Source organism: Aphanomyces astaci (genome assembly GCF_000520075.1).
Source record: "Aphanomyces astaci strain APO3 unplaced genomic scaffold supercont1.53, whole genome shotgun sequence".
NCBI lineage: Eukaryota > Oomycota > Saprolegniomycetes > Saprolegniales > Verrucalvaceae > Aphanomyces > Aphanomyces astaci.
In genome coordinates this window covers 267,659-281,728 of record NW_009798316.1, presented here as the reverse complement: position 1 = coordinate 281,728, position 14,070 = coordinate 267,659, and the positions used below count along the sequence as shown (strand labels likewise).

Here is a 14,070-nt window from a genome sequence, read left to right as displayed (position 1 = left end):
CATAGTAGTCTTTGCTTCAAGCAAACCAATGCGAATACCATTACTCAGGAGTACTACTGTACGTAGAACTAGTACGAAGTAGTGCAGAACATTGAGAACAATACTCTTGGATGCAGAACCTCGAGGCATCCTGGGAGGTCACAACTTTACGTAACCCACAGTGCAGCCAGCCCCCGCGCCCGGGATATCAACGCGTGCTGATGTTCTAGGCAGCGCTGTAAAGCTATATTCCCCCCAAACTCGTCCTCGACAATGACAGTGGCAATTCCAGATGGAAAGCAAGTGTCGAACTAGCTGGGTAAGGACCTACTCCGGAGTACTGTACAATTGGTTAAGGTATTACCACCACTAGATTTCATACGTCTGCTCTGGATTTGTAGATTTCCAGGAGTGTTGCAGGGACTCGACGATATCGATGCACAATGCTCTTAACGCAAACATTAAACTCTTGCAACGACTAATACGACTAGACACCGCACCAAATGGTCTTGAAGTCGCCAACTTCTTGACGCAGAGAACAAGCAAATTGGAAGTGCGAAGAACCAAGCTTACCCGCGTCTAACTCACTGTCGTTTGCTCCGAAGTTGGCCTTCTGGCCTGCTTCGACAAGATCAAGGAGGCTCTCTTGGCGATGGTTCCCATGGCGCACCCACGGGCGGAAGGAAGCGTTTGCCGTTGTGAAAAGCTGCAAGCAGCTGGTCTACATTTATATCCGCCCAGCTGGCTTCCGCCTTTTCACCGACTACAAGAGCCTGCAGTACAATTTCAATCCTGCCGGCCAGTCCCCAAGTATGGCAAGGTACCAAACGCACAAATTGGAGCGCTGGGCCTTGGATCTGTCCTCGTCCCCTTACACCATCAAGTGCCTGCCCGGTGAAGACAATTTGTGGTGCGACCTGCTCAGCCGCTGGGGCGCTGCCCAAGCCCTGGTGCCAGCGCAGTCTAGCCGGTGCCTCCTGGCCATAGTGCCGCCCCTACAGCAGCCCGACTTTGACTGGCCCAGTCCTGCCAGCACCGTCAAGACCCAAGAAGTGGCCGGGAAGAGGGGACAGACCCCGCCAACCGGCGTGGCGTGGAATGAAGACAAGAACCTGTCCTCGACAAGGAAGACCGCATCTAGATCCCACCAAGTGCCACGGGCCTCCAGCAGCGGGATTGCATCATAGCGCACCAAGGCACCACGGGCCATCGTTGAATCGAGCACACGGCCAAGGGTGTCCGCGATGTCTTCGCCTGGAGCACCCTCGAAGCCGATGTCAAGACCTTTGTCCAAGCCTGCATCCACTGCCTCAGCGTCGACGGCCCAGTGTTCCCGCGCCCGATAGGGTTGGTGCTCCATGTTAGGATATCCATGCCCACTGCGACGCACGGGTGGCAGAAGATCCTCGTCATCAAGGACGACATGAGCGGGTTCGTGCGACTTTGGCCCAGCGAGACAAGCGACGCAGCGGCAACCGCCAACGGCCCCCTCGACTGGTTCACGGCCTTTGGGTATGTCCAACGTTGATCTCCGACAGCGGCTCTCATTTCAAGAGCGAAGTCATCGACATGATCCGCAAGGCCGCCGGCGCCCACCATCGCATCACGACTGCCTATTGTGCTTGGGCGACGGAACCGTTTAAGTAGTCAACCGCCTGATCCTCCGTGCTGTCAAGACCCTTACCAGCGAGTTGAAGCTGCGACCTACTGGCACCTTGTCCTGGCCCTGGTACAAGGCGCATTGAACCGCAATGCCGAGCGACCGACCTAGCGGCATGGCCCCGGTGACCGCCTTTACTGGCCTACCTGTGACGACGCCCCTGTGAGCGTTTGTCAACACCGTGACCAAGGAAGTCGCCGACATTGACTGGCTCGACTTCACGCGCAAGAAGCACATGGACGTTCTGCATGAAGCGATGGAACAGCTGCATCGCGAAGTGGCTGCGACAAGCACCAAGAAGCGACGCCAAGCCCGCGACCGCCAAGCCAAGTCAAAGGCCGTCCAGTTGCAGAAGTTCGCGATCGGCGACTTTGTCCTCGTTGGCCTAGTGTCCCGCCAAGGCAACAAGTTGTCCCTGCACTGGCGTGGCCAAGCAAGATCGTCTGGGTCGTGGTAGACTATGTCATGGAGACCCAGCAGTCAGTTTGCAATTTAATTCTTGCCTCCGCAAGAGGTTCCTGTCTGGATAACGAAGGAAGCGAAAACGCTACAGAGTACTGTACAATTGGTTGAATCTTGGTTACGATATTCGTAGCTGCACAATATGTTCCATCGTTGTAGGAGTTCTGTCACATTGGGGGACACTGGATGGTTGCGGGTGAAACGGAAAGTGAATTAGCTTAGACACCAGTGAGAACAACTGGCTCTAGAGGCCCGACGGACTAGCTGATGGTTAGCCACTCAGGCTTCAGGCAGTGGTGATGTACATGACAAAACAGGTGTTCTGACTGCCTCCCTACAACTCCACGCACTGTCGCCGGAATCAGGTGCCCCATAGTGCAGCAAGAGGCTGTCGGTTAAACTCATTCAGCATAACAACAAATGGTTCGTCGTATAATGTCCGGGACTAAGCTCGTCGGACATCCTTCTTCGCGGATCCTTACCAATTGGTCCTTTCCGAACGATGCGCCGTGGAAGGGCCAGATCGATCGAGTATCTACCGGGATACCGTCACCCCCCGTTGTCTGACATGTCGCGGTTCGAGCGTTCTCCGTACATGACGGAACTGAAAAGCCGGAGTTTATGCTCTTTGGCTTCGGCCAAAGGGTTTGGAGGGCTTCAGCTTCTCCACTCTGAATTTACTGCGCAGAACGTCTAATGGTGTGGTGAAGATATCCGCGACTTGGAGTCGTGTATCTGTGTACTCGAGTCGTAACGATTGTTCGACGAGGTCGTTGAGCACGTCGATACGTTTTGTGCGCCAAAGGTGACCAGAGTTGTTGACTATCTGGATGGTGCTTTGGTCGTCCTCATGGTGGGTAATAGTCGAGGTGATGGGATGACCCATCTCACCTGCTTTCGGTTTGATGTACAAGCATTCTTGTGCTACTGTGCACAGAAGCATAAGTTTTGCCTGGGTGGTCGTGAGAATTATGCTGCGTAGTGAGCCTCTTCAGAATAGGCGTCGCATATTGGGACTGGTGCATTATGAGAGTTCGTTGCGATCGGTCTCGAACGATGTGGAACCCAAGAATGAACTTGAGTGAGCCAAGGTTATGCATTTTAAAACGCGCCGACATACCATGTTTGATTGTTGTCATCATGTCCGTCGTGTGGGAGCCATGATGACGAGGTCGTCGACATACACGCCGATGAAAACTGATCGTCCGTCCATGACCTTGGTGAAGACACACTTGTATTTGAATGAGTTGGGTGTACCCTAGCTCGCTCAAGTAGGTACCCAGTGTCTGAAACCACAAGCGTGGTGCCTGTTTCAGTCCGTATACGCTTCGAAGTACTCTTAGTACGTAGCGAGGATGTTTGACGTATACTTCACAGTCGATTTCTCCATTGAGAAAGGCTGTGATGACGTCCATCGCGTCGATATCATAATCGAGGACCGCGCCGAGAGCCAGCTCATTCGGAGATTTCCTTTGCGATGACTGGGGAGTAACTCTCCTCGAAGTCGACTTCTTGGACCTGAGTGTGTCCTTGGATGACAAGTCACGCTTTGTAGCGGGCGACCTGTCGCGTAGCCTCAGTGGCTGAGTCATCGTATTTGATCTTAAGGACCCAGCGCATGACCAGGGTTGACTTCCCTGGAGACAATGTTGCGCTCTCGAACGACATGTTCGCCTCATGTGAAGACAATTCGAGCAGCATGGCTTCGTGCCAATGTGCTTTGGCTGATGACTTCATAGTTTGCCCATATCTTGAGGGCTCCTCAGTAGGTGCTTTGACCTTGAGGGCCGAGAGGACATGCTCTGGTGTCGAGATGGATCGAGCGCACGAAGCGTCCTCGATATATGACATAAGTAGTCTTGGAGGGCCTTCGGGTAGACGTCGCCGTGACCAATGTGAAAGTCTGTGATGAGCCCATAACACACTCGTTGGTGTGGTTGTTGTGACGCTCGAGACCACGAGGGTCGAGGAAGAGTCTCAAGCGACTGGATTGTCGTAGGTGACAATGTTGGCTTGGAGGTGAATGTCATACTAACATACTCCAGAGCAGGGTAGTTTGTACTTCTCGGGAAATACTTCCGTCGTCGAATTGAATGTCAGTGATCGATGACGTTTCGGAGTCGGAATAATATTCGTCGACTCATTATTGTGTCGATCGATTCAATGTCGACGAGGACACGGTGAGCCTCCCGAATCTTCTGAGCCTCCTGAATGTCATCTGAGCCGGGTACGTCGATTACTACAGGTATTTGCCATACTGAACTCGTCGAGCCAGAGTATAAGGCCTCCCCAAATCAGGGTAGAGGTGTGGTTGCTGTAGTAGTCTCCCCAAGTTATGATGGCAACGGGGGTTGTGTTTGGGGAAGTGGCTTGTCCATAGTAAAACAATTACGATGTGGAAGCTCAATCCTCAGTCGTTTGACTTCCTCGACTGATTTCACGAGGGAAACTGATGTTCCACAAAGGTGGCATCACAGCTCGTGAGCTCGTAGTACGTAGTGCGTGTCAATGCTGAGAAGCTTGAACCCTCGAGATGTCTCAGGTAAGCCGATGTACATGCACAGCATGCCTCGTGGAGACAATTTGTTCGCATGCCAGGGTATGTTGACATGAGCATAGGCCACACATCCAAATACTCGAAGTCGTGCGTAGTCTGGATGGCTTTGATACCATAGACGATACGGTGTGTCACGAGTAAGCGTGGTAGACGGCAGGATATTCGTGATGAATACTGCATGTGATACTGCCTCGCCCCACAGAAAACTGTGGCAGGTTACCATGCAGTAGCATGGACCGGGCGATCGTGACGATGATGCCCATACGACGCTCGGCCACAGGTTTCTGTGGCGGCGTGTAGGCATTCGTATAGGTCAAACGGGTTCCATATTCTTATACTCATCCTGAGCTTGACATATTCGGCGGAATTGTCCATTTGGAGCACCCGAATTTCCTCTAACTCACTCAATGATGAGTGGTGACAGCATACTGGAGGATGTCGGAGCGATAGCGCATCCGTGCATCCTAGCAGAAAGTACTGTACGTTTCGTACAGCTCTGCATGCCGTAGCATAATGTGCACGAAGGTGTATCGAGTAAAATCGTCTATAAATATTAAAAAATATCTACCCTCAGAGATGGAGGGGATGTTGATCGGCCCCCAGATGTCAAGTGCACTCGTTCGAGAGGCCTCGACGTCTTTGGGAGTTTGATATTTGGACTTCGACCTTAGACATGTGTCACATGAGGCATGAGCCGTGAGTTCAGAAAATCGAGGAGGTTCGAATGACGCCGCAAAATGCGGGGATTGTCATGACTGGTGTGGCTCAATCGATGGTGCCACATCATGGTACCCTGCGCACTGGACTTTGTCAGGAGGATAGTCGTGGCCGGGCGATGAGCATGCAGATGGGGTAGCGTCGATATGACGTACATCCCTGAGCGCGGCGCATAGTCTGCCTTGAACGTGCCATCGTACGTGGCTTGAGTCCATACGTTGGGATCGATGGAGACAATTCGGTGTCGATCCATGTGTAGGGCTCGACTGACAGAAATCAGGTTGAAGGGTAGTTCTGGGATGTGGTATACATCCTGCAGATAGATCGCCAACGGGCCGCCGTTGGAGCCAGTGACGTAAAGTCCAACTGCGACTTACGACGTGCCGTGAGTAGGAGTAGCCATCGGCTAGTGATTAGTAAGCTTCGTATGCAACGAACCATTCTCCTCTGAAAGTGGAGTGCTTGGAAGCACCACTGTCGACTGTCCATAGACAAGAGTCTAGTTGTTGTTACAACTATTGGACTACAGGGAACGACGTTGAATAGTGCCGCGGGAATTTTAGCACCAAAATCTTTTGAACTGACCTATCAAATCATGAAATACAAAAGAGTTGACATTATTGGCTAAAATAATCCGCGGCAAATTTAAATGGAATTTGATGACCATCAAACCCCACAACTCGATCACTTGCTGAACACATTGCACGAAATGGAGCCGAAGAGCATCCAGCATCGAATCAGGAATTCCATTGGACATAAGTTGCAATCCATTGCCGCTGCCAAGTCAACTTATGTGCGAGTGGCAGCTCAACGTCTTGGGTACCCCAAGCGAAAACTGTGACTCTGGGTCAAAGAAGAGCCCAAGCTGTTGGACTTCAAAGGCACGAAAGAAGAACACCGGTGACTGTGGAGCACGCGCAATCATACCCGAACCGCAGGTGCTTGTGACGTAAATGAAGGACCTACGCCGTCAAGAGCTTGCCGTCACATCTAACCAAATGCTGCAATTCCTACTCATGGACCATCTCAGTTGGATCGAGACCTACATGTCGACACGAAAGACCGGGTACTTATCGTCGCTGAGTTTGTTGCAGCATTTTGCTGATCGTCACGGGTTCTCCAAATAAGCATCTGTCGCCAAAAAAAGATGCAAGAAGACCTCGAAGCAACACGGTTGGCCTTTGCAAAGACTTTCCACGACACTCACCCCGACTTCCCGCTGGATTGTTTGTACAATGCCGACGAGACCGGCATATACTACGACATGTGCCCTAGCACAATCTGGGCTGTTCGCGGCGTCGGTAGCTATGTGTCCAACTTGGAGTCCCACTCGAATCGTATGACTGCGTTACTCAGTGTTCGTGGCGATGGCAAGAAGCTTCCCATATTGTTCATCATTCGTGGCGAGCCTGGGGGTGCCATCGAGAGTAACGATTTTGTCGAGTATCCGAAAGGACACTTCTATGCTATGAAAAAGAAGGCATGGATGAACGGTGCGGTGTGGAAGTTTTACCTTCGTGACGTGCTGTCGTTGAGTATCGAAGACCCTCCATCTTGTTGGTCGACAATTTTGATTCGCAAGTGAGTGAAGAGAGCTAACGAATTGTGTGCGAAGAGTTAGGAAGCAAGCTTTATGCGCTCCGCCCCAACAGCACGTCGCATTGCCAACTTTGGACGTGTCAATTATAGGCCCTTTTAAACAGTACTTGCGTGATTTATGGGTCTTTCCCAAGACACTGCAACGACTGCCAAAGACAAGCGAATCTTATGATCAAGCGAGCAATTCAAGCCTGGGATATGAATACCGAAGAAGTTCGTGCTAGCTTTGCTAAAGCGATACCTAACATTAATAATGATTTAGAAGCATTATATCAATATTGAAATTCTAAAATCAATGCCAAAGCAATTGAAAGAAATGTACTAAAATAAATTCCTTATAATTTGCCACGAAATGCCTTGTATCACATTGTCTAGGTGTCCGGTCACAAGGATAACCTTGGGTTTCCGCTCATATGAACATCGTTAACCCATTGTCCAGATCTATTCCGCGAATTGAGCAAACTTTGTCACGGTGGAACCTGGGTGTAGGAATTAGTGGAGTGAGAAGGCTTGAACAGACCCACCCCAGTAGGCCCAGTGATTTACAGTTAAGACGAACACTTGTGCTGTTGGTGGCAAATTTCAAAATGATCTAAATGCGTGAGTTCCCCTCTTTACAAAATTCTAGAACTGCACTTCGAAATTCAGATAAATTTCAAAAATGTCGACTTTAGGCTTCCAGAGCAATCTAGAGATTTCTCGAAATTAAAATTAATTATACTTCTTTGAGTATTTTGAAGTTACTAAGTAATAAAATAATTTTCTTGACCCATAGCAAATTCACCGTCAAACGAAGTGTACACTGACGTGTCTCAGTACTCTGGAAACTTCAAGTTAAATACAAATTTACTGCATCAATCCGTTTTCTCTGGAATCCGTTGCCTTTTCACTGCTAGAGCTTACTGATATTGTCTTTCTATATCAATAACCTGTATAATATTATGTGGCAATATAATGAAATTTCAATCCCTTTATTTAATTATGAGTGAACTGTCGTGTCATTGGCCAATTCACATAGACCCTCTGCAGGCATGATTTCGGTACTATTCAACGTTGTTCCCTGTAGTCGGTGACATACGAAGTGCACAGCCAATAGCTGTCTATAATAGTGACCACGATATATGTATCGAGTGAGTCAAAATGTGGTCTAAAGTCTTTTAGTATATTCGAAATTATGCTTGAAGGTTGGAGGACTGTTGTAGTACCGAAAACGAGACATGTTTTTGTTGTTCACGAGGTGTCGTTAATCTAGGCAATGATGCCAATGGAGTCTCATATAAAAGTACATGACGTGATCGACCATTGATCGGCCAAATTTTTAAAAATTTCAAACTAAAATATCTCAATTGGTTTTCATGGCATTTCATTGAAACCAACATTTCCGGAAAGCTGACGGAAAGCTCTTTCGCGACATATTCAAATGTATCGATTTAAACAATACTTGGCAGACCAAAAAAAATGTCAAAGTTCGGCACTTTACACAGTCGACCATTATTGATCGGCCAAAATTTACCCTTGAATTAAGTATTGAAATAAGTTGGGTCAATTTTTCGCTCCAAAAATTCAAAACTACTACTCTGATCCGAAACGTTTGTCAGGTAGTTTTTCATTTGATTAAAGTATGTGCCATGGCTTTCGAACAACTTGATTTTTGTATACAACCCCAAGACAACATATTCAAGGCACAAAATTTAATGTATTTTTTTAAGTTCATGCCGACTACTCAATCAAGAGAATTCACCAACGCTTCCATGGTGGACTCCTCGCCCAGACGTTCATGTAAATGAGTTAACGCACTCTCGTAGCAAGATGCATCGAACTCAACATTGTACGATGCAAAGTCAGCAATTGAAGCATCCTTTCTTATATGAGGAAGTTTGTAATCATTGCTTCTATGCATTTCAATGGACATTTCCAAAACCTTTTGAAGTGTTATGAATGTCTTTGCAACTGTATCTGCCGGTAACTCATAAAACGCACTTTCTACAGCACCAATAAGTTCCTCGATTGAACGAGTTGCCTTTTGGTGCTGAAGACTTTGAATAGAATTAAGAAACCTAAATCTAAGACATTAAAGTCTCGACTGTTGGGAGGCTGATTTGCTACAACAATCCCACGCACACCTTTGGCTTGAAGCAGCTCTGTCGTAACGCAATGGTGCGGGCTGGCGTTGTCTTGTTGGAGGAACACGTTACCGTGCCGCACACTGCCAGGAAACTTGGCCATAATGGCATGGACGTCCTTGTTCAGAACGGCGTCAAAATATACAGTACTGTCCACGGCTTGAGGAACTGTGACAAGGGTGCCCTTGGGGCGGTTCTTGCTTCCACGCAACGCCGGCGACACTTGAACGAAGGGCCACACACCAACCTTGCCGTCCCAAAACATCTTGGAGTGATGGTCGTAGCGGGGACGGGCCACGGCGGCAAGAAACATAACCTTGGTTATGTAGTGTTTGGACTTGACGGAGCGCGCAGCCACCTCTTCGTCATCGTACACTAGTACCGACGTTTGACCTTCGTCAAATAGAACCACTTTTCATCAACATGCACGAAATCGAGCATGTTGGAGAAACAGTGGCGACCATTTGACAAAGGTCGAACGAAGGACATTGCTTACCTCAGACGAGCTTCGATGTTCGCTGGCGTGAGGTATGGTTTGACGTAGTTCGACTTGGCCTTGAATCTTGGGGTCTTCTTCTTATGGCGAATAATGGAAGTCATTGGGATCTCACACGCAGCCAAAAGCGAACGAAGCGTCTGCCGCGACATCAACGAGACTGCTCGAATCGCGCTTTCGATTTCTTAATTGGTTCGCTTTTGCCGTCGTCCAGTATTTCCTTAACACATTAAACTTTATAAATGGATAATAGCTTTTTGGAGGTTTACCACGCAATTTCGTGCGAACATCAGCGGAGATGCAACCATGCCGCAGGGAGAGCTGCGCCCGAACCCAGAGGCGTGATACGGTGCGTTCATGGCAGCCAAACTGCTTCGCTGCTTTGACAATGACTCCTCGAGGGAGTACCTCTCCTATGGCAGCTCCTAGAAGCATTTCGTAGACAGCCTGGCGCTCCGTAGGGGACAAGTGCTTGTGACCGTTTGGGGGCTGGGCAACATCGACGGAGGCAGCTGGACTAGCGCCGAGGGTCTGGTTGGACATGAATGGGTGGGATGTGTATGTAGGATGTGAGTGTGGGCTCGCAAATAGTGGTGGGTAGTCCCAGCGGATGGCCGTTAGTATTTTATGAGGGTCCCACCAACTTTGATGGTGCTTATCTCAACAGCAAAAGCGTTCTACTTTTCGTGTAAATGGTCCAATCAAAGCTGAGATCCTGCGCTTTCAGATGCACCAATCAGAGTTTAAACGGCCTTGTATTAGAAAAATTCCGCCAATGTAAAGTCGAACCTGACAAATGTTTCGGATTAGAGTAGTATGTCTCATAGGGTTACTAAATTTCAACAGGTGTAAGTATTGAGAGTAACAGCTGCAAGTATTGTTCAACGTTGAACAATGCGAGAAGGGATTGTTCAACGTTGTACGAGAATGGATTGTTCAGCGTTGTACAATACAAGTAAGTTGCTCAACGTTGTGCAATTTTATTTGCCCAACTGATTTTGATTCATTCTTCAATTATCCTCCTGGTGCCCATTTCGGATGCCTGCGGCGTAAGTTCGTCACCACCAAGTGTGCCTGCGTCCGTTCCGTACCTCCATATCGTTAGCCTTCTCTACAACGGAAGCAGTAAGTGGGGTCAGGGCAAAGGTTAACCAGTGAAGCTCATTCTTCGAGGTGGGCACGGTGCCTAGGGAATTGTCGAGTCAAACCAACTTTCTTAACATCATTTTTAACAATTTTCTTATCCTGTAGCTTAGCAATAAATTTTATCAACTACAAACAATTGTATGAACTGTTTTTATCCATCTAAATCACACAAACTTCTACGAATTCGTCCGAATTCAACACTTGAACCGCCACGTCATCTTGAGTAGCTTTCGTTTTGTGCTTTGGCTTTTCCAGGGCTTGCGCTTGCAAAAGACCATGGTAATCAGAAGTGATCCGCTTACCACTGACTGTCAATCGCTTTTGTGGCGCGCGCTTTCGCTTCTTCTCGGGCCGCAAAAGTAGCACCTGATTGCGAACAATTGTCGTTCGTTGGAGCCAAGATTCTTCAACGTCTTTCTTGGCCGAAATAGCTGATGAACTTGTATCATTTGCCCAAACGTTACAGGCAATCTTGAATGCATGCTGCTTCTTGATGGTTGAGCCCACGTCGGTCAAAAAAGACCCCAATTTGTTTGGCGTATCGCATGTTTGAACGGCCAGAACACCGTAACGTCCAACCGTTGGAACAGATGCGTTGAGTTGGCTGGTAGAAATTGCAGCAAAATGTCAAATGATGTCGCAGCGTCGTAGATTTGCTCAGACTAATGCGACGAACACCCGTCCAAAATGAGCAAAATGGGACGTGGCGTCGAAATCGGGATACTTGAGTTGAGCATGGACATCCACTTGCGACAAATGAATGAGTTGGTCCACCCTTTTTCGGAGGTCGTGATTGCGGTACCAGGCATAGACAGGCTGTCACATTCCAGTGTAGATACAGTGTCACCCGGGAGTACGAACAACGGTGGCATCTTTGTCCCGTTGGCAGCGACACATGCGACAATCGTGACGTAGGCTGAGGCTGTCTCTTCTTGAGCGTAAACATTCTTGGTCGTGCGTTGGACAACCACCTTCCTTGACGTCTTGGACGGCGAAAAACTTGTCTCGTCCAGTGATGGATCCATGTCAGCAAGTGACATGGAATGAGCAAGCTCATGCACGAACTCCACCACGGTATCGTTGTTGACACCGTTTCGCGGTTTGCTCAGAGTTCGTGCTTTCGCAATCTTCAGATCTTGATTGAGTCCGAGGTATCTTTTGTACCAACCGCTCGTAAGCTTGGTGTCACGTGGTCTATCATGTAGCACTTGAAGTATCTCGGTTGCCTTGTCGACGATCTGACGACAGCCAACGGATACCACTTCGTGGTCCATTGCGACAATCCAAGTAGCCAAGTCGTCTTCGAACTCCTTCGGCAGGACAGGCGGCCTGCACATCGTCGTCGGTCGGTTGTCACCCGTGATTGCCTTTGCGACATGGGTGCGCAGTGTACGTTGGGGTATACCATGTGCCTCGGCAGCGGTCAAAACACTGTGTGTCTTGTTGAGCACAGCTCGGGCAGCCACGTCCATCGCCTCCTACGCGTAGGACGTTCTTCGCGGCATTTCAAATTCAAAGCTTAAAACCTCTTTAAAATTGAATTGTTTGCCTCCATCACATTATACAGGTAAAACATATCACAAGGATTTATTTTGTCCAATGAAACATCTTATTAATTTCAATTGGACGAAACACCTTGGTCGATCGATGGTCATTTGGCCGATCAATGGTCGATCACGTTAGTCTAGGCATTGATGCCTATTCGTTGTCACGAAATGTCGTAAATTTTGGCACGGTTCATGAAGACTGAATTAACGAGTCTGGTCATGCTGACGAGAAGTGTCGCTGCGATTTACGCTACGACTACGACGACGATGGTCATGTCCTTCGGTATTTTTACCGGAACCACCTTCGTGCGTGTAGCGACTGCGGCTTCGCGGGTCATTTTGGATAGGGTACAGCTCCGGAGGGGCAAAACAATGATAAAAATCATTAAAAGACTCATCGGGCCGATTGGCTGCGATAGCCGTGGTGGTGAAACGGCCTTTCATCACATTGATCTTTCAGTCCGAAGATACGACTCTGTATTGGCCGCATTGGGCGTGATGCGTCGGAAATCTGAGGCCGGACGATGATCGTAGCCATCTCATATATGGAGATGCATAAAGCACTCGATCGAGTGGTTTCGGGAGCTTGGCCCAAACCATGTACAGTAAAGACATGACCGGTAAGTTTGGAACCCCAGAAACCGAGGTATTTCTAGGTCAGTTCGTGCGAATACTGCGGCAAGTTGTGATGTAGCTGGTTGTATGAGATGCTCAGTCGGGCGCCGCGCTATACTTGCAAATCGTGTGCAATGCAGTCAGGTAACTCGAACAGATACACCGATGCCAGCTGGCTGTTGTTGAGAGTCGTGCTCTCGTTTTTTTCAACGCCTTTCGAAGCTTGTCGAAAGTAACCAGGTTGGCATCAAGCAAACAATGCCTTTCGAACTTGAAGCAGTGGAACTTGGTGTAAACATTCAAGGCGGATGCAAACTTCTGCTCTTGCTGCAGAACTTGCCGCGGTTCCACTCGATGATGCATTGGGCTGCCTCCGACAGTGACGTGTAGACCAACACGATGTATCGTTCGTCATCGGCGTGTACGGATTTGTCGTGTTTTGCTACCGCGGATTTGGCCATGTTGTAGTGGTCAAAGAAGGAAAGTTGAGAAGTGATGGGGTTCAAACTGGAGATCCTGCTGATGTGCTTTGGAATGGCATGCTCGCATACAACTACTTCCGGATGTTCGATTATCAGACACACCATCGAGTAAAAGTTGTGGTTAGGTGATGTGACCTAGGCGGCCTGTGAGGCATGTCCGGCTTTTTGAGGACACTACTAGGACCCTTGAACTGTTTATCTGTGAACTTGAACTCTTGATGTTTCAGTTGAAGTGAAAAAGGGAATTTGTATTTTATAGCCTTCGCTGTTTGGGTTAGATGTATTCTGGTAGTTAGACGCATGAACCCATGGGATGTTGGTTACGATAGTCGTAGCCAATATATTATGCTCCGTAGCGCTTGTGCGATGCAGGAGTTCTGTCACATTCAGTTCATTGTCGAAGAGTTACGGTAGACTTTGTTTATACATGAACCTTTGGCCCTCTGCGTAAGCAGTCAGCTCTGATGGTCTGGTTCCATTCGTCTCATCAAGAGTTGGTATTTCCAATGCTATAAATTGGTCAATGCATACAGACCAAATCCGACCCACACTTCGTGACCCAACATTCGTAGAGGATGTGTACCCATCCACCTTGGTTGAGTGATGACTTGATCAGAAGTCTGACCTAAAAGAATCGAAGTGTACCGCAAATGTAAGCTGTGTATGGAGATTGTACCAATGGACAAA

At 48.5% G+C, this 14,070-nt stretch overlaps 2 protein-coding genes across 2 annotated transcripts; one reads left to right on the top strand and one right to left on the bottom strand.

Annotated features, from left to right (window-relative positions):
• Positions 1 to 271: 271 nt before the first annotated feature.
• H257_14126 (hypothetical protein) lies at positions 272 to 1,626 on the top strand (the record flags this gene model as incomplete). The annotated part of the gene is made up of 4 exons (XM_009841876.1): positions 272 to 298; positions 663 to 1,130; positions 1,202 to 1,491; positions 1,518 to 1,626. The coding sequence occupies 4 exons, from the start codon at positions 272 to 274 to the stop codon at positions 1,624 to 1,626; spliced, it is 894 nt and encodes a 297-aa protein (XP_009840178.1).
• A 7,331-nt stretch (positions 1,627 to 8,957) lies between these two features.
• Positions 8,958 to 10,136, bottom strand: H257_14125 (hypothetical protein; the record flags this gene model as incomplete). The annotated part of the gene is made up of 2 exons (XM_009841875.1): positions 8,958 to 9,472; positions 9,863 to 10,136. 2 exons carry the CDS (start codon positions 10,134 to 10,136, stop codon positions 8,958 to 8,960), a joined length of 789 nt encoding a protein of 262 aa, XP_009840177.1.
• Positions 10,137 to 14,070: the final 3,934 nt, after the last annotated feature.